The 21350-nt window shown below is 40.0% G+C and overlaps 1 protein-coding gene across 1 annotated transcript in view; it reads left to right on the top strand.

Annotated features, from left to right (window-relative positions):
• The window catches only part of rab2a (RAB2A, member RAS oncogene family), a 30103-nt gene extending 9235 nt beyond the window's left edge, over positions 1-20868 (top strand). Inside the window, exons 2-8 of the mRNA XM_061043854.1 lie at positions 1049-1120; positions 3162-3229; positions 6867-6949; positions 7645-7737; positions 9419-9530; positions 15594-15662; positions 19818-20868. Coding sequence (XP_060899837.1) covers positions 1049-1120; positions 3162-3229; positions 6867-6949; positions 7645-7737; positions 9419-9530; positions 15594-15662; positions 19818-19913 — 593 coding nt within the window. The 3' untranslated portion in view covers positions 19914-20868. The remainder of the gene's footprint in view (positions 1-1048; positions 1121-3161; positions 3230-6866; positions 6950-7644; positions 7738-9418; positions 9531-15593; positions 15663-19817) is intronic.
• Positions 20869-21350: the final 482 nt, after the last annotated feature.

Raw genomic sequence — 21350 nt, 5'->3', positions numbered from 1 at the left:
TAAAAATGTTCCTTAAATACAATAAAAGAGAGAGAGAGAGGAGGAGCAGGGTTAAGAGGGACAGACAGTCAGTCATCAGTGAGATGAGAAAAAGGTGACCTGGCACCTCTGTAACGTTATTTTAATGAAACTTAAACTATATCCATATTAACCATATTGTCTTACCCTATATCTTGTTTGAAAATATATCGATATATCTTAAAAACTTGATATATATCGTCGAGCCCTAGTACTAATAAGCTCTTAATAATGACTGATAAGCAGCCAGTAGCCGACTAGTTAGCATGCGAATAAGCAACAAGTTAATGGTGAATAATGATCATTTGAAGTGTTACCGTAAAGTTTGTTTTAAATAACTCTCTAACTTGTTATATACGTCGAGACATTTCAGTCAAATGATCATTATTGTAATTTGTTTATTTGAATCCCTTTTATTGAGCAGATTCACCAGTGTCACAAGCGTCACACATACAAAGAAGCCAGCTGGTCAGTTAGAGTGCTAACAGTTGGCTCAGGTTAATTGGGCCGACTGAAGCCAGGCTGGGAGAAAGAGTGTGTAAACTCCCTGCTGGGGTTGATGAACTACATCATTACAATATAACCATTGCATGAATTATTGTTAATCATTTGTTTCTTCCTGCAGAGTGTTGTTACCTACATAGAGCATGTTTTTTCTCTCTGCCATGGGTAGAAGGTCAGAGCTTGGATAATAACTCAGCCCAGGTGACACTTTTTAAAAATGAAACCAAAGTCTAAAATGATTCTAAACATGGAGTCCATTCTACATTTAAAGACTTCTAATGACTCAAAGCGCTACGTCACACACTCACCCCTTCAAACATACAATCTTACTGTGATGGCGTGGGCTGCAATGCAACAAGCCAACCTTTTTTGGTGGGTCATTTTGGGTCCATGGTTTTGCAAAAGGAGGCCTTCGACATGCTATCTTAAGGATCCAGAGATTAAATCATCTTATCAGAACATCTCTATTTTACTGTGTATTTATTGTTCCAACAGTCTTTAATGTTGTGTGTTTTTTGTTTTTCAGGTGTGGGGAAGTCATGTCTATTACTACAGTTCACAGACAAGAGGTTTCAGCCAGTCCATGACCTCACTATTGGTAAGGGCACATATTGTCTACACAGTCAGATGTTTTGTACCATTATTACTCCATTGCCTCCAAACCATACTTTTAAAGAGAGAAAGAATAAAAAATAGTTTCAATTTGTCAAAAATAACTACCATAAAATCCAGTGTATAAGCGCGCACTCACACTAGGCAAAACGTACCATCCCAAAGACCATTTGACTAGTGTGACCGCTCCGATCCGTGCACTTACTCCGTTACACTTCCTTGGCCCTGGCCTGCTTCTGCACGGTTCAGTTCATGCACGAGCACGAGCACAGGTACACAACGTGGACAGAGTTATCAAGAGAGAGACTGTTGTGTCTGTATCTGAACAAAATGACTCAAAATAACCCACAAAGTCAGTGAAGTCGCTGTCTTGGTCTCTGTGTTCTTCTTCAGTGTGTTGACGCAGACTCCAGTGTGCGTATTTTTTAATCCGCCTGCCTTGCAAACTCAGAAGGCTTCATGATCACGTGAAGCCATGTCCGGATTTTACAGTAGTTCTAGTTAAAGGCTTTATGTGATTTTTTGATCCAGCAGATGTCGCCCTTGAGCACCAGCATGAAACCAAAACAACTCGCGCTGCATTGTTGTGTTAGCATGCTAATGCTAGTGATCTTTATTATGCTCGTATCTTCACACTGCATGTAAATTTACCTGAAATGAGCGTGATCTAGAAACACAGTTAAGCAGTGAGTACAGTATGTTATTCTTCTTTTCTCTAGTCCCTCAATTAAACAACTTTTATACATGAGGGGAGGAGTCAGCCGGCCGTCCTGACGATGTAAACAAAGTGAAGATAGGACTCTGAAAACTCTGAAAACATCACAGACAGTGGGACTCGGGTGTTACACCCATTGTAGACAGTCATGACTCACAGAGTTATTTTCAGAGGAGATACTTGATTTATATTATATTTAAGTGTGAAAATCACATGTAAGGCGACATCTGATCAGGAACATTAAAACATCTGTTGAAAGATTTTCATGGATATAAATCTTTCTTGACTTTTATTCTTCATTTTCATTGTGGTATTGTACAATATTTATGGTTTGTTTCTTTTAACAAACCTGTTTGATTCTCCATGACGTCGTCTCTTCCTCTTCAACACATCTGTATGTGTTATTGATAAATGAGCCTTAAATTGTGGGCTCTGTACAGCAACCACAGACCACACCTGCTTAAACACACACTAGAGGGTGTGCTCTTTCTCATGTGACAGCATCAAGGATCAATCCCACTTCTGTCTTCTGTTCACATGTTTTTAAAACATATACAGGCTTACAGTAACAAATGTTTTGTACAGAAATTCTACAGATGTCTTTGAGTTATTTAAAGGTTCCCTTGACACCTTTTCCATCTGCTGCGTACTCTTTGAATGAACTTCATTCATGCAGGCTTGTTGTTGAACTGTGATGAATGTCTGGACACCTTTTAATAAAGGTTTCATTAATAACATTCACACACACAAAACAACGCAGCCTTTAGCACAAACTCAGAGACAGTGTCAGGAAAAGAAAAACTTCCCGTGGTCATCTGACTCAAAGTGTCAGTCGAGATGGAGAGACAGGATAGCAAACATACAACAATATAATGTACACATAGGTATTTAAGGTTTTGAAAGTAACAGTTTCCAGGTTGCTGTTGGCAACCATTTTAGGAGACCGGCCACCAGTTCTCTTCGGAGGCAAACACATTAAAACAAATAAAACCAGAGAGCAAAATGTGAAACCAGAATGTTTTATAATATTTATTTGGAGCGGTCAGGGTTAAATTGGTGAATAAACAATTATCACCGACTTGTGTGATTGTTTTTCTAGAGACTTAAATGTAAATATTTGCTTTACTGATGTATTCAATGAGTTCACCGTCATTCGAGCATCCAGCATGGACTGAAGTTGCTAACACAATAATAATGAAGAAGTTGAATCTGAGCTCTTTATGATTCAGTAAATCTCATTTGGATTCTGTGTGTTCTTGTGTGTGTGTGTGTGTGTGTGTGTGTGTGTGTGTGTGTGTGTGTGTGTGAGCAGGTGTGGAGTTCGGAGCGAGGATGATCACTATAGATGGCAAACAGATCAAACTGCAGATCTGGGACACGGTAATACATCCATCTTTTCTTCTTTTAAATGAAGCTGTATGTTTCAGAAACAGATTAAGATATAATCTGAAATGATTTATTTATTACATCAGATAAGAGAAGATTATTTATCAGATTAGATTTCATCGACTGTATTCATCTTCACATGTTAACATGGAGTCAAAGTAAGTAAAGGTAACCACAGACTCTGGTTACCTTTACTGTAAATCAGTGTGGTTCTTGTGATGAAAGATTCAACAGAAAACTCAAAGTACTTGGTCTTTTTCGATTCTCTGATTTTTTTTTTTTTAATTTTCAAAATCCAAAACAAAAAACAGCAACAAGAATTTACATTTTTAGACACTTGAAATCCATGATTACCCCTTTACCTTTTCTGAAGATTATTTCCTTTTTAATATAGATGGAAGCAACATGTACTGTTTCATACTGAAACATTTAGAAGTGACGCAAAATACAGCAACCAGTATTCCCAGGATAAAGTGCAATAAAAAAGGAGACGAGACATTTTAGGAGAGAGGTAAACAAACCACGGGACAGTAAAATCTGTGGTTACAGTAATGTGTGATGTGACATCAGGTTCTTTCATAAACGAGGACTGAAGGTTGAACTGATCAGGTAGATGTGGATGATTCCACACGCCCACAATAACTCAGCTACAAGACCTAATTCATGCAAAGTGAATCAGGTATTCTAAATTATGAGTTCAGAGTATTATGTAAACAAAGATCCATTTTGATCTGTTTTGGCTAATTGAGATATTTCGGCGTCAACCTTCTTCACATATGAACAAAAGTTCCTGTCAACTTCCTAATGTTGTCGGGGTGAGCGCCATGTGCCAGAACTGATCCTGCCAGCTCCTCGTAAACTTTCTAAATGAAGTCGGTTTGAGTGGATATGTAAACATTTGAGGTTTGGGGAAAAAAATCGATTTATGTAAAAATCAAGATTCTTCTAAGATTTAAAATCGATTCATAACTTCCAAAAAAATGGTGTTGTTTTTAAAAAAAATATATTTTTTTGCTAATCAGTCACTCCCTGCTAAGTGCTAATGCTAGCTCTTTAACTCAGTAGAATGCCAAATAGAGCAACAAGAAATTCAGCCAGTCTCACAGAAGACTGGAGTAGATCCTGAAGTACTAATTCAAAAATAGACTTTGAATCCAGAATCATTTTGAATCGAATCGAATCGAAACCGTGAGACACCCAAAGATCTCCAGCCTTAGTAAACATACCAGGTTTTATATTCAGGAAAATTCACTGAGAGGGAGTTTCAGAGGTTGAGAACGATTATATCCTGTAACTGGCCGGAGGTATCGTTAATGTCGATAAGTCTCTCTCTTTCTGCTGCAACCTGTCAACCAGGATAGTGGCAAAAATAATGTGCATCATCCAAATCTGACAGGGTGGATACTTTTATCTTAAGAAATAGAAGGTGATGGGCAAAGTGTCAGACTGGAGGTTTCAGATCTGCTGATCTTTAACAATAACAACCAGCTGACTCTGACAGCCAGTAAGCGCAAAATCAGCAACAACTGCACTGTTGTAGTGCAGTAGGGTAGTGATGTCTTCAGAATAATGTGCATCATCCAGTGTGATTGAGGTGTTCAGTTTTTCTTTTTATGACCAACATTTTTATTGTTTTCAAATGTTTTACAACAGTACAATACCTGACAATAAATGATTATAGAACAATACCCAAAGACAAAAAAAACAACAACAGACGTGACAAACAAAAATTATAATTAAGTTAAATTAAATACAGGAATAAAGCAGGACGATTAAAATATATGTAATTAAATACAAATGTAAAAAATAAAAATTCCACAACCACAACATGATTATTTCAGATTAGGCTGCATGGAAGTGTTAAGTTTTTCACCTTTTTACAGAAAATTGTGTTTCGAGGTGTTCAGTTTTTCAGACATGGGACGCAGTTGCTTCTTACTTGTGGATGTAAATGCAGAAGACTTTTCTGTGTGGGATCTACGGAGAAAGGAAGTGACATTCTAAGCAATGTTCAGCTGCAGGTTTTCCCTTACATGCAGTTAACAAATTGACCAGCAGATGGCGTAAGCACATCATGGAAAAAAAACATTGACAGGAAACGGACCACAACAATGATGTCAATCCTTTTTAAAACCCAGACTGCTGCAGGTTTTCATTCCCATCTTGGTCATTTTATTTCACCTGGTTGTTTTGGTGATCTCGTCTCTGACAGATGAAAACCTGCCGTGCTCAATGAAACATTTGTACTTGTAGAAAATGGCAGAATAACTAAATGGCTGGAGACACTTGGATCATTGTGTGGGCTGCACATGTCATATGAATAGGAGTGTGTGCATTTGTGTGTTTCTGCATGCAAGCACAGGCCAGATGGCAGACAGAAACAGTGTTCCCTCTCTTTCAACCTTTTTTATCATTTATTCACTAATGGCATTACTGACTGGTTGACTGCTCTCTGCATGACTCTTCTGGTGGCTGTTCTGTCTGGTATGACCGTTTGACTGGTTCTTCAGCTGACTGACTGTCAGGATGGCTTTCAAGCAGACAAAACTAACTTTATGACTGGCTGGTTCTCTGACTTTGTGAATGACTGCTTCACAGACTGCGTTCCATTGGTGAAAAAGTGGTCCGCTGGTCTTCTGACTTTCTGAATGATTCACTGGCTGACTGTCTGGTTTTTAAGATGAGGTCAGAGCAGTGCACGGCTGCAGCTGCTAGGATAGTGGGCTGTTTTTTGTTTTTTTCTACTCCGGCCTTGATGAAACACAGACAACATTGTTACTGTACATCAGACAGAGTCGGACATTGAATAGACATGGGGGGGGGGGGGGGGGGGGCTAGATGGTGAAAGACGTGATGGAAGGGGGTGTCCAGGGATCCATAGAGAAAGAAGAGGAGGTGACACAGTGACATCACCTGAAGGGGGAGAGAATGTACAAGGTGACCTAGTGGGCTAAACTGCTTAGGTGCATCTTTACTACAAACACATCATCATCATCTTGCACACTGTACATATTGTAGTATTTTATATATTTGTATATTTAATTTAACTTATTTCTCCTGACAGGAGGAGTACTGCTTCAACTTGCTTTCAGTGTCATTTTTATTATTCTCTTTCTTATTTTGCACCATAACAGGATTATTTTGTGTATGAAACTACTTAGCAAAAAAATATATTTTATTTAAAATCCGATTCCGCTTCTGGGCATATACGAGAATGCTTAGAAGACAAATAATGACTGAGAAGGAAACGCAGGTTTTATTGGGATGATATCACAGTTTATGTGACCTTCCTTGTTCCTCATAAATCATGGATCTGGGAGGTTTGACGCACAGACAGAGAGAAAGAAAGGGATTGTGACAGACAGATGGAGAAAGAAAGAGAGAACTCTATTGTATCCTGTTACAGACTTTGCTCTGTCCTTTACCCGAGCAGTCTAAAAAATCAGGAGCCAGACTGTGCTTGAGAATCAGGACTGTTAAGATCAGGACTAGACCCAATGCACAGGGCTCGTAGGTTAAAAAAGGACTGGTGGAAGGATGACTTCTTAGACTTCTTATCAAAGCTGTTAGAAAACAAAGTGGCCATTTCAAAGTTTAGAATTGATTGAGTGTTTGTTTGTGTTTTTACCAGGCTGGTCAGGAGTCGTTCCGGTCCATCACCAGGTCTTACTACAGAGGGGCAGCAGGAGCCCTGCTGGTGTATGATATCACAAGGTAACAAGACCACCACTCTGCACATCCACCCTCCAGTTTTGTTTTTTGTTTGTTTCATTTGTTTTGAAAGAAATTCTTGGAACAATTTTGTTCTGATATGTTCTGTTTTTTTGTAAACAAACTAGTAGTGTCTTAAATAATAAGATTTGTAACAAGGGTAGGTGTAATAAGCTAAAGCTTCAGCCTACACCTTTTAGATCAAAATGTTTTTGTTTTTTTATTGTGACCGAAATAAATGATTACTACTACTACAATATGTAGGACACATTTGCTAGGTTAGGATGATGTTCTGAAGGTTTTAGTGATTCAAACTTAGCAGGACAAAAGACAGAATTCAGTTTTGTAGTTCATAGATATTTCCAGATATTAAGATAACCTTCAGCGTTCAACAGAGGGGAACGTACTTTAGTAGTAGTTACCACTTGAATTGAATCAAGCTTGTGAACGTTCTTAACTATATCTTTTTTAATTTACTGACGAAACAATCCTGCAGCTGAGAAAGTTCAGCATTTGTGTGATATTTGCAGGAGTAAAAAAAGCTTAGGTCAAATCTGACGCTTTGTGAAAGGTGAATGTGAGATGAGTTGTAAATAAATGTGTGCTGTAAAACTCTTTGCATTATAGGGGGAACAGGTTGCTTCTGCTTCACATATGGGAAACCAGACTGACTCTTGATTGTGTGTTTGCTTTAACAGAAGGGACACCTTCAACCACTTGACGACCTGGTTAGAGGACGCTCGCCAACATTCCAACTCCAATATGGTCATCATGCTCATCGGCAACAAGAGGCAAGATCCTTTCTGCTACAAGATGCATTGCACCATGATGGTTACATCCTGTCTTACATAAGTATACAGCGTCAACAGTGTGTGGTCATCGCTTTAGAAGCTCTGTGCAGTAAACACTACGATGTGGTTTATATTTGTCCATGTTGGCTGGGATTTGATGTTGGCTGGTCCATTGCAGCCTGTGATCAAAGTGAAACGAGTTAATTATTCACTCAAAGTTTTATGGGATTTAAAAGGAAGTAAATCTGATCGACATCAGCCAAAAGCCATGTTGTAGTTATCCACAGTACTGTCGACCCCCTCTGTGCCTGGGTGACATAACCAACAAACATGCAGTCAACTTAGACCTACTAATTACCCCCGTCATTTTCATTTCATGTTTTTGTTTTTTTTTATTTGTTCCGTACATGTCAGAACACACAACAGAAAAAAAAAAGAAGAAACGATTCACACTTCATCCCATGTACGGAAAGGAGCAGGGAGAAGAATAAATCTTGTTTTGCCTCCCCCTTACTCAAAAAAGAAACAATAAATGTCTGGATGGTCTGTCCAATTACAATCAATCAATGAATGAATATCATGCCAACATAAAACAAATCTGACAATTCAGTCTTCACTTCCTCAGAAATAAGAAGGAAAACACACAATAACTGCCAATTTCATACAGTCTGATAACTTTGTTCTTATACATTTTCTTAAACTGAAATATCTGAACACAGCCCTTCAAATCATTATTTAAAGAATTCCACAATTTAATTCAAATTAAAGAAATACACTTCTGTTTTAAAGTTGTCCTCGCAAACTGATGCTCAAAATTAAATTTTCTTCTATGCTCTTCATCTTCTGAGCTAAAAACAGATTTAAAGAGGAAGTGTTTCTGTTTGTGACAGAAGCTTATACGGGGCACAGGGTTACATGACAGCATTGTGTAAAAAGAAATAGAAGTTAAGTAAAAAAGCTGTTTTTCGTACGATTACAAACCCCTTCAGGTGAATTCAACTCAGTGTAGAAAACTATCAATCCTCCTGCATGACCTTGCATACTTATCAGTGTTGTATGTAAACTTCTCTTTAGAGTTGAAGGAAATTTTAATCAATAAAAACATTTTAGAAGGAGCTGTTTCCAGGCTAGCTGCAGGACAGTGCTAATCTTAAGTCAAAAAGGTCGAATCTGAGTCCTCTGAAGCAGTTTGTTGTCAAAGATGTGTAAAACCAAAGCTTCAACCTTCCACTGTTAAAACATGAAGCTAATGCAGAAGTGCAAAAAGAACTGTAGTTCCTGGAGGGACCACTTGAGGCTGGCTGTAAAAGCCAAGGAATCCTAGCAGAAATAAAGATGGCTGCAGCCTGGTCTGAATAGCTCATGTCTTTATTGGTTCAGAGTTGTTGTTTTTCTAAATAGATCAAAAGTTAGCATGAGATAGCATTCCCAACATCGGGAACTGCCATCTTGGCTTCATAATGCCTCTTCAGACGTCCATGTTTTATACAGTTTATGGTGAAATTTAACAAAAGCTTAGAGAGCTTTTTTTAGTTAGCTTCTTCCAAAGCTGGAGTAAAATCACTGCTACACACACAGGGAGGATCAATATTGTTGTTTTGTTTTCCATCTTTCTTCTTCGGCTGAATGGTTGTTTGTTGTTGTCCTGGTCAGTAATTGGTGTGTTTTTTTTTCTTTTTAGTGACCTGGAGTCGAGGAGAGAGGTGAAGAAAGAAGAAGGTGAAGCGTTTGCCCGAGAACACGGCCTCATATTCATGGAGACCTCAGCCAAGACTGCCTCTAATGTAGAGGAGGTAATGACACACACACACACACACACACACACACACACACACACACAGACACACACAGACACAGACAGCACAGCACATAGAGCTGCACAAACATTCAATTTAACCTTGAAACCTTAAATCTGGATACACATTTCATAGTGATCGGATGTTTGGCATATGTAGAATAAAAATAGTTCTACATTACTTGTAGGTCAGTGTTTCTTTTGGTGTGTAGTAAATGCAAATGGATTATAGCTATGTAGCACTTTTCTAGTCGTGTGACCACTCAAAGCTCTTCTACATTTCAAAGACACATTATTTACACACGTTAATACACTGATGGCTAAAGCTGCTTTGTGAAGTTCAGATCTGCCCGACTGGATCTAATGAAGCCACAGTCGCAAACATTCACATGCTGATTCAGTGTGTTACCAGAGGAAACATTGACATGTAATCTGCAGGAGCAGGGGATTGAATTGCTAACCGGTTGTAAGACGACCTGCTCTACCGCTGAGCCACAGCCGACTTTAGTAACATTAAACTTACTGTCACTAAATGTCCTGCTCCATTAGTTTTGGAAGCACACAGATTGTGTCCACTGCCCAACTGGCTTTAAAAGTGCATTAAAGTGTGACATTATTTATTAAATATGGTCATATAATGTAGAGTATAAACTTTACAAGGTATACATCCTAATGGGATCCTCTCAGTGACAAGCCCTTAAGGTTTTTAGCTTTGGAGTCGGTTGTCTCTTAACCAAAAGGTCGAGGGTTCGACCCCAGCTCCTGCAGTCACATGTTGAAGTGTTGTTGTGCAAGATGGCGGCCGGTGGTGTGTGAATGTTTTTGAATTGATTAGTTGTTACTGAAGGACACAATACATAGCAGCCTCTGCCGTCAGTGTGTGCATGGCGAGGTGTGACCTTGAAAAGCGCTCAACAATCCTAAATCCATTTACCTGAAATGTCAATTTATCAAAGATAGCAATAAGCAAACTATTCTGCCTCACTAAAATGAGTAAGTGACCATAATGAACAACGAGTAACCTTTGGAGTGTTCACATACAGTAGGTATGTTTGTTTAAAAAAACATAAATATAACAGCCTTAAAAAGAACATTTTGAATCTTTAGGGAATTTGACTCAATTTGAAAAACTTCTTCAGATTGAACTGAAGTAGTATTTACCCTTTAACCCTTACACTAACTCCCTTACCTTATTATAATATTTCAATCTATTGCCCTTTATGTTATTGACATTAAATGACCACATAATGTACCTATTTATTTAGTAGGACCTGTTTGGTCCACTGTTTTCACCCTGTGTTTAAAATACAGCGATTTAAAAAAAAAAAAGTAACAAAGTCAAAACAAGTCCAGTGAATCAAACACTTGAAAGCAAAGATCCTGTTTGTGGGTTTTCTGTAGCACCCATGCCTGCTAGCTTCACATTAGCATCATGTAGCACAGTTAGCACACGACGCCGCCCCTCGTGAGGACACACCCCTGGTGTTGTTGAGTGTAATAAATGCATGGCGTTGTCCTAGGGGACTCCGTTCTCACTTATCCAATCACATAAATAATCCCACCCTACTCTGCACAGCATGCCAGCCAGGGACACCACAGAGAGTGTGTACTGTGTGTGTGTGTGTGTGTGTGTGTGTGTGTGTGTGTGTGTGTGTGTTTGTTTACATTGATTTTTTTCTACCCTCTTCAGCCCAGCCTATATCATGCAAGCACACACACACACACACCCACACCACTGTCGAGTGGAGCTCTCTCTAGGGTTAAGATGATGGGGGAGGTGTGTGTGTGCGTGTGTGTGTGCGTGTGTGTGTGTGTGGTATGATTAATTTGTCTCATTAGTGTCCTCTGAATCCTCCTGATACCGCTCCTCTCCCCCCGTCCCTTCATCTCGCCTCGCTCCATCCCTCATCATCCCTCGACGTCCATCATTTGCTCTTTACCATCCTCCCATCTTCCTTCACCTCCCCCGCTCCCGCTCTCCATTCATTTCTTCACCTCCCTCCCCCTCCCCTCCCCTACACCCCCTCCCTCTTCTCTCTCATCTCCCTCTCTCTCTCTCCTCAGCAGTATATCAACCAGTTATAGTTCATGCATATTCATAACCTCCACCCTGCCTCCCCTCGGCGACATCCAGCAGCCAATCAGTGCACTGGGTTTGTCGTCAGGGTCTGTGGGTGGACACCGGGTTGATGGGAGGGTCCTCAGAGAGAGAGAGAGAGTTTCTCATTGCTTCATTCTCTTCTCTCCTTACATCCTTCCTGCTTATGCATCCGTTTCTCAGCTTCCGCATGTTTATAATTCCGTCTTCTTTCCTTCCCTCTGATATCATGATATTTTATAAATACTCTTTATATAAAAAATATTTTATTATAATCTTTAACTTGTTCTTATCTCATCTCAGTTTTTTCTGCATTTCAATTCCGCACTCCTCTCCTCTCTTGAGTCTTTCCCTACATTTCTCCATTTTTACTCTTTCTCTTGTCTTTGCTGCACATTCTCCATGATTCACTGCTCTGTTGGTTTCCTCATTTTATGTTATTACAATCAATACCTGCACAACTTTACGAGGACACTCAAAGTGTAGAGAGAGGTGAAGGAATGAGGGATGTGTTGAAGAAGAGAAAGAGGACAGGAGTGAACAAAATGGAGTGAACTGGAGAGCACCCCTGGGCTTTTTCAGACTATTTCAGGCTGGATGTCAGAAAAGTTCAGGACATATTTTCAGTTCTTTAACACCTCTGCTTTCAGGCTTTCGTTTTGCTTTTGGCCCCACAGTAAGTTTTGTGTTGAGCGACTACAGACGTTTTCCGCTAGATGGTTTTTTAATGAGAATATTCACTTTCATATCAATGCTACTTGTAGTTTAACAGAATCACAACATCATCAAAAGAGCGGAGAACAACATGCTGACTAACAGAAAACATAATGCAGCAGGTTAAATACGTGCAAGGAGATTGAAGCGGTCGCATGCAGACACTCTTTACACCGTGCAGCAGTCACAGGATATAAACGTCACTCTCCCCTCCTATGTGATCGAGCTGAATTCTCTGGATAATATCCTGCTGCGTTCTCACATCAGCTCACTCGAACTTAATGCAGATAAAATACTCGAGGTCTGGCAGGAGAAACTCTGGATGAAGTCTGAGTGAAACATTAGTCTGTTTGTGTTCACACATGCAGCTCCTCCGGGAAACATCAGGATATTTTCAGGAGTTTTCTGCAAGTGTGAAAGCCCTATCTGTCTGAAATCACACACAACTCACTATACAGTGAAAACACCATTTTGTGGTAGTCTTTGTCATACTCTATATCAGGGGTGGGCAACTGGCAGTCCAGGGGCCACATGCAGCCCCCATCAACCCTCAACGTGTCAATGAATTGGAAACATGAAGTAAAACATGACAAAATCTGCCATGAAATCATGAAAACCAGAAATATGTCCATAATAATATTTGATCACTGGTATATGTTGAGTTAAATTTGAGACATAATTGACTGTAATGGTTTTTGGAAACTACGATTTAGCCCCCTGGCAGTGAGAGTTAAATGAATGTTTCCCAAAGTTGCCCATCCCTGCTCTATATAATCCACTCATTTGTATCCCACAATGCATTGTGAAAGTAGTGTACAACCAATGGTCACTATCCAAGCAATACGTATATATCCCATCATGCATCGCGGTTCAAAGCTTTTTGCGAGTGGAGAGTGGCGTTTGACTCTCAGCCGGACGAGAGGAGCGACCAGAAACACAGTGACAAAAAAGTGAATATTTGGAGCATTCTTACTTTGATCTGTTTGAATAGAAAGTAAAGGATGGTCAGCGGAGTAACGTTAGTTTGTCCTAATGTCAATGAAAGAGTTTTGCTGTGAAAATATTTTTCATTATTTTATTTTTTTTAAATCACTATTTAATATTTATTTACTGTTTTTACAGTTTTGTGTAAATACACTCAGTGTTATATTATTGCTCACTCTGTTATTTAGCGTTATTATTGGAGGTGTTAAGCAGCACATTTTAGTGCCCTACATGTAACTCCCTTTATAGTGAGTGTGTGTGATTTAGTTAAACAACCTACAGTAAGTGTTATCAGAAGATAGTTCCTCAGGGAGCTTTATTCTACTTTTATTATAGGACTGTGATCATATCCTGCAATAGAATTAAAAATTGATACAGACATGGAGCATTCAAATCCATTTAACAGAAGTCTGTGTTGTAATAGTCTTTGTCTAAGTGGCAGAGGGAGAGATCTGCTTTCAGCGTCTCGTGTTTGACTTCAGTAACCGAAGAAGAGACACGAGCAGAAACAAGTGAAGATGTCGAGGTTGAGAATACATCTTGAATGTTTCAGTGACATTGTAACGTATAATTAACAATAAATAAACAGCACAGAAACTACCACTGGACAAACGATCTAAAGACAGTTTATCAACTTTACTGGTTGAAATTAAATTGTCTCACTTGATATTTATTTTGCTCCCAAAAAAGGAATATGATTTAATTATTCCTATTCCCTACCCAACTGTTTGTAATGTTTTCATGTGAAGAGGTTAGCGTGATCGTACCCTGCTAGCTTCACATTAGCATCATGTAGCACAGTTAGCACACACAGCACACAACCACGCCCCTCGTTAGGACACACCCCTCGTTAGGACACGCCCCTGGTGTCATTGAGTGTAATGAGTTGAATAGCGTATGGATAGCAGTTTTATTGGACTTCTCTCATCTTCAGAACACTCAATGCTTTTACAACTATGTGTACACACACACACACACACACACATTCATACAATGATGACAGAGGCTGCTATGCAAAGCGCCATGCAGCCCATCATCAGACCTAATTTATTTCATCATATTTTTAAAAAGGGAATAAAAATAAATAATAATAAGTCAAAAACAATCCAGCATCCTCTCAGCCAAACCACAGCTGGGTCTATGAATTAATAACCAATCAGAGTCGAGTGTTGGTAAAAACCTCTGTTGCTCTCTCACAGGATTGTTTGTTTCCTCCCTCCAGGCCGTTCTGTCTATCATCTGTATTTAAATAAGTATACAGGGCGCGGTCACACTGGCAATCTGTACCATGCCATACTGAAGCACGTTCGTTTGACCCCCCCACACTGGTCAAATGAACCTTTAGGGGTGAGGGGTGCTTAGGCACGGTACGGCTTGCCAGTGTGACCTCGCCGTCAGATAGCTAACTGCCTCCTCCTAAAAAGCACAATGCTGAACACTAACCAGACTTCTTAACACATTAAATATGAGCTCAGTGCGGTCATTAAGGTTCCTTCTCAGGCTACTTTCATTCTGGGTCTGCCTTGTCAGACTAATGGGGAGCAGTCCCAAAATCACAAGACGTAACGTCTAACTCCTCAGGAAACGTCTCAATGCTTAATCCACACTTTCTCTCTCTCCTCGACTTTGATGCCTGTTGCATATTAGAAGCAAACACATTGTTTATGTGAGTGATTGCTCATGTCGAACATTCACTCAAATATACTCAACATGACCAACGGCTCATTTTTAATATGTATAGCTGTATTATCATTTGTGGTCTTTGAATGTTGCTTTCACACCACCCCAGGACAAAACCTGTTTTTGATGCTATCAAACAGCAATCAAATTAATATTTGGTTATGGTTTGTCTGCAGGGTGTGCATTTCAGTCAACGCACGCTGTGAGCGCCAAGTTTTCATTCGTGGAATGTTTGAACTTTTAACTAGCATGTGACACACCTCAAAGATCAAATCATTTCATATTTACAGCTTTTATTTTACCTTTACTTTCACTTTAGAGGGATGTAGTGTTTTAGGATTCTGCAAGGTGGTTTTCACTATGATTTTAAAACTATGACACGAGTAGGTTTGTAGTGAAGTCAGCATTATTTTAAAGCAGAATGTTTTCAAGTCAAAAGCCTAGTTGTGTTTTTTTGGCAACATTTGTTTTGCATTTGTATTGATGTGAAGCTTTTATGTAAAGCATTTACCTAAGAGATGAGCCACCATGCAAATCTAAGCTGTGTTCCCTCTCTGTCTTTCCCACTTCTCGTCTCTTTCTCAGGCTTTCATCAACACAGCCAAGGAGATCTACGAGAAGATCCAGGAGGGAGTGTTTGATATCAACAATGAGGTTAGAGACACACTGCTCCCCCTCTTCCTGTCCTCTCTTTCTTTAAGCCATCTTCTCCTCTTCTCCACTGTTTTTTCTTCTCTTTCCCCACTCCTCTTTCTCCAAAGTGTGGTTTTCTAGCTGTGTGTGGCATGCTACGCTCCCTATCTCCTCAAAAAGAGGAAAAAAAAAACACCTTCTTCCTTTGACTCCAGCCAAGCAAAACTCCCTGTGTTCCTCCTCCCCCTGCTCTATTTTCCACTCACTCTTTCCTCCCCAGTGCGCTCTCTCTCTCTCTCTCTCTCTCTCTCTCTCTATCTCTCTCTCAATCTTGCTCTCTTGGCACCTTGCCAGCTCATAAATTCCTCACATCCCACAAGGTCTCAGTCATTCAACAAGAAAACAAACACTCAGCCAGCCAGTCTGTAAGCCGTCTATCCAGCCAGTCAGTAAGTTTGCTATCCAGTCAACCAGATAGTTATCTTCTCAGTGGAACAGTTATCCAGGCAGCAAAGTCGGCACACCATGCCTGTCAACAAGTGTGCACTTGTCAGCAGGTTTTAGTCTCTCGACTTCAGAAATAAAATGTCATAGCGGTAGCTGAAAGAGCACTTTGGAGAAAAGCATCCACAAACAAAGATTAGCAACCCAATATTATTTATGGGTTCTTATCTCTGTCTGCATCTTATCCGCTCTTATGTATAATGTCAGTTTTGCACCCTCCATTAATATTGAAACATCACAAAAGTTGACTTTAACCATCCTTAAACAGATTTTTGTCAACCAAACAGGAAGTGCAGCATAATTTATTATTTTTATTTCAAAATAACAGGTTTCACATGCTACCTATTTGAACATACTTCTCCGAGGCCCCGTTCATCCGATTATCTCTGAATTTTTTTCATTAAAATTTTGAAATTTTTTGAAGTCGCTTTAATCTGATGGAAATAATGCTGCAATATGTTCCAATTTGAAAACTGGGTCCATGCACACAGAACATGTGTTTAGCATCCATAAATACACACAGCTAATGTAGTATATAAACAGTTTTTCACTGTATCTGGCCTTTAGGCAAAGTCAGCAACAACAAATGCCAGTCATTCATTTCCTCAGTAGGCCAGCCAGTAAGTGTTTTTATTATTGGTAACAGTAAGATGGCGTGAAGGCTGGCCTGCTGGCCAAACCACATCAGCTGACTGGCTGAGAGAGGGAGAGAGGGAAGCCCTGCTAGAAATGTTGGCAGCCACTTTGAGAAAACACTGACACACACACATACTCACACACAGCCTTAGCTCAATAAATGTGATTTAAAGGCATACAGTGTTTCCCAGCGGCACTCCTGCTACTGAGTGTAGGAGGGGGAGTTACACGAAGGCAGAGAGAGATAAATATATACAGAAGGAGAGAGTGAGGCTGAGTGTGTGCTGCAGCCACACAGATGATGAAACACAGAGCGAGCAGCACAGTACACACACAGAGAGAGAGAACGCTCCAGTTGTAAGGATGAGAGCAGGAGAAAGAGAGATAAAATAGCTGTCCCTCTACCACCCACCTGCCTCCCTTTCCCTCTATTTCTCTTCTTTTATATGCGCTTGTCTTCTTTTTGTCCTCGTGTCCTTGAGTGCCGCTGGGGTTTCCTGTGCCTTTGTGCAGCGCAGCAGCACCTGTTGCTGTCTCTGTGATGTGATCTAATAGGAGCCCCTGCAGGCGCCGGTCAATGAAAATCTCATCATGAAAGCAATGACACAGTCATTCTTTTATTTTGTATTTCTCACTTAATTCATGAATTACTTCTGTTTGGCTTAGGCTCTAACTTTGAGTTAAACATTGAGTTTAGGCTGCTACTGTCCTGCCCCTTTAGGCGGTAAAACTAAACAAACATGAGACATGTGCCTCCCCATAATGGTTCTCTATTTATGTTTACACTTCAAGTAGGGCTGCAGTAACCAATTTTGTGGTTGAGTTGGAAATCAGGGAGAAAGAGAGTAGGGAAAGGAGGAGGATTTGAACCTGGGCCTCCCGCTTGGAGGACTACAGACTCCATACATGGGAGCACGCTCTAACCACTGTGCCACCAGCGCCCCAGTAACCCATTCCTTTAGTCATTGAGTAATCTAGTGGTTACTCTGGTAATGAATGGAGTAACCAGATAAGAAATATAGCATGGTCAGCCTTTTAATTACCATTCCATACCATGCCATTTTTAATAACTTGATTTATTCAAGAGCAATAGTATTATACAAAATAAGACAAGTCTCTTTTCCTTTTTGAAGTCAACCTGGGTTTTTTTTACATTTTTTGTGTTAATTTAGTTTTTTCATGATGCTTTTCTCAACTTTTGCTGTATTTTTGCCTTTCCTGCTATAACAATACAACTTGTAGAATTTTATCTTATCTGGTCTTATTGCCAATAAAAGTATCATACTTTAAGTTAATTACACTGGCTAATGTAAATAGTTTACTATGTTGAAGGGATGCCCTTCTACTTACCATTCTCACTGCGATCAAATGAAAATAGCACAAGCAGGGAACACATTTTACTTCACTTCAACTTTGTAAATGATTACATTTGTTAACAAAGGAAAATAAAAGATGAGGTTTTGTGTATGCACACAAACTTCAGAAGTCAGGGCTGGGTCACCCGAGTCAAAAAAGAGTGAAGGACAGGGACTCTAATCAGGTAAAAGTAGACGACTTCTCAAGGATTAGTATCTTTCCTTCATCGGCCTGAGAGAGTAACATCTGATTTCATAACTGTAAAAACATTTCCCATTGAGACTGACAAATCCAAAAAAACAAAAACACAAAAAAGGAGGAAGGTGGAACGTGCTGAAAGTTCCCTCCTACTCTGATAGCCCGTATGTTGTATTAACAGCATGAACAGACTGTTGAGACGGCTCCCTCTCTCTCTCTCCAGTTAAGAGTCAATGGAGCTCGCCCACCAATGACCTTTCTTCTTCTATCTGCTAAACCTATAAACCAATAATAATCCATACGGAACACCGAATAGAGGGGACTTTCTTAAACAGGCTAATAATCTCAGAGTTATGAAAGTAGATCAGTGGGGGAATAAAAGCTGTCTGTATCGTTCATTAAGTGAGAATACTGAGAACATGGTATAAGAGAAGTAAACTTCTTCAGGTTTAAAGCTCAGCCAAAATTCATTTCTGAGAAGAAAAAAAAAGATGTGTCAGTCAGCGGGTTTAAACAAAGCCTCAGCTTTTTATAAATGGAGGTACTCGATTGATTCGGCCCTAAATATCAGTTTATCTGTGAACACATTCACCTTCTACCCGGACCGTTGGGTCAAATATTTCCGGACTTTCAGTGTTGCCAGCAGATTTATGAAAACTGATACTGGGTATTCTGGCAAAGACTTCCGTTTCTGTGTGCTGATCATTGATTACAGCAAGGAACTTCCATCAATCCATTATCTATACTGCTTCTATAGGGAGTGGGGGAGCCAATCCCAGCTGTCTTTGGGCGAGAGGTGGACTACACCCTGGACTGGAGTAACAATTTAAGACCAAAAAACAATTAAGGATTTAACAGATGACCTCTATGCAAATAACTGTTTGTTGGGATTAATAAAAAGCTTAATCCTTCTCAGACAATAAGGGACAGGTCTTGGGATTTGGGCCAATGAACTCTGACAGTTTATCTCCTTACATGGACTGTTTTTATGCATGCACCCAAAACCTGTTTAAACATTATTTCTCTACAACTAAAATTAAAACCAGAATTCTTCCAAAAAGGCTGCATTTTGTCAGATTCTGATTATTCAACAGTTTGTTTACTTCTTCCTTTGGGACGTTTTAGTCAGTACGTGGTACCAGTCCATCTACATAGCCAAACGGCTAGCTAGGCTGCTAACGAACAGTGACATCGCTAATGGCCTTGTTGCTAGGTTGTGAAGTATAACAACAGTTTTTTAATACAAATAATTCAATGATTTTAACAACTGGCTCTTTTTTTTTGGATAAGTTTCTGGATGAAGCGGGTGGATTAGAGATGTTAGACACCTAGCTGCAGGAGACCATGTTTGTCCCCTACCCTAGTTATACCATTCTCATTAGTCCATTTTCATTGTCGTCCTCTGAGGAACATTGTAACAGACACTTGTTGTTTGTGATTTCAGAACCTCATTTCATGGTTTATATTTTTGTCTCCACACAGGCTAATGGTATTAAGATTGGACCCCAGCATCCTACCACCAATTCTACACTGACTGGTAGCCAGGGAGGCCAACAGGCTGGAGGGGGCTGCTGCTGAAGCCCCACAACACACCTCCTCTCTGACCCTTCCTCCTCCTCATCCTGGCCCTTTCCAAACCTCCTTTGCGTTTCTACAGAGCTGTCGAGACTCACTAACAGTTTGTTAACCTCTCTCTCTCTCTCTCTTCTGGCACATTCTTTCATTCTTCCCTCCCTCTCTGTGTCTTCGCTCTCTAGTCCTTCAGCCATGTCTTTCCTGAATCCTCTGATCATACCCTAGGCGCAAGGGGGCTGCGTCCCCCACAAGTCAACCTGACTTCCTACAGTCTCAAAAGGACAGAGTCAGCTTCATCGGCAGATGTAGACAAGAAATTCAGAAGTTTTTCTTGAGGGGGGGTGGGGGGTTTGGTAAACATATTTTAATCTTTTTATTTAAAGAAAACAAACACTCATACTGGAATGTGAAGACTTATGTTCCAACAGTTTCATTTCCACATGTTTTTGGGGATATTACAGTACCATAAGAAAAAAAACGATGAGATGAAGTTGTCCTGACGGAGACGGGTTCATGGGTAGAGATTAAAAACACACTCTAAACGACTGACTGTATGGAATAAATCATGCGCTGTGTTGTGTCTGTACACAAATCCGTACAAGTTTTAAGAGAAAATGACGCAGCACATTGATAGCAGGACATGTTGCTGCATGTTGAGTCAGTTTTCATGCTGTGCCTGTGTGTGTATAGGGGATTATATAGGTATTCCAGTATGTCACTCTGTAAGGTGTAGGACGCATTCAAGTGGCTCTGTATTTTCTCTCCATAAAAAACAAAGTGCAAATTATGTTATTTTTTGTGCTTCCTTTCCCTGTGTTGTCATTCTATTTTGTCTTTGTGTCCTTATGTTGACTTTCAAGATGATTTGTATTTAATTAACACTACAAACTGGTCGTGGCTTAAAAAGGTGTTTTAAATTGTCTGGGGGGGAGAATAAAAGACCAAACTGTTGAGTGTACACATTTATCCTTTTTACTGGAACGAGGGACAAAGTGAAACAAAGTCAAAGAAGCGTCAAGGGAACGCCAAGAGCAGTGGCTGCCATTATGAAGTGAAGAAGTAATACGAGAAGGAATCCAAACGTTTTGTCGACTATATTTATCAGGCACATTTATCTGTGTATATATGGCTTGTTATGTTGCTGTAGCTTTTTAGACTGCTCCAGATAAAAGCTTACCATGGTGTCGTCTAGTCGTGCCTCTGACAGGGACTGGGAAAATAAGAGTTTCAGGCCTTCAAGCAGCTTTCAGCATTTATACAGTTCTCATTTAAACCCGAAGGTACTTAACCGCCTCGTTACATTACGGGCGGTTTTGCCCTTTCTATTAAATGACAGCTATGAATGATAAGAGGCTGGTAACGGGGGCCGTAGAGGCATTGAAAGTCCCCGCTGGAGAGCAGACTGGAAATGTCGAGGCATCTCCCTTTTTAAGCAAGCTA

The sequence above is a fragment of the Labrus mixtus genome, chromosome 8 (genome assembly GCF_963584025.1).
Source record: "Labrus mixtus chromosome 8, fLabMix1.1, whole genome shotgun sequence".
NCBI classification, from domain to species: domain Eukaryota; kingdom Metazoa; phylum Chordata; class Actinopteri; order Labriformes; family Labridae; genus Labrus; species Labrus mixtus.
The sequence above is the reverse complement of the archived record's forward strand: the minus strand, read 5'-3'. Positions and strand labels throughout refer to the sequence as shown.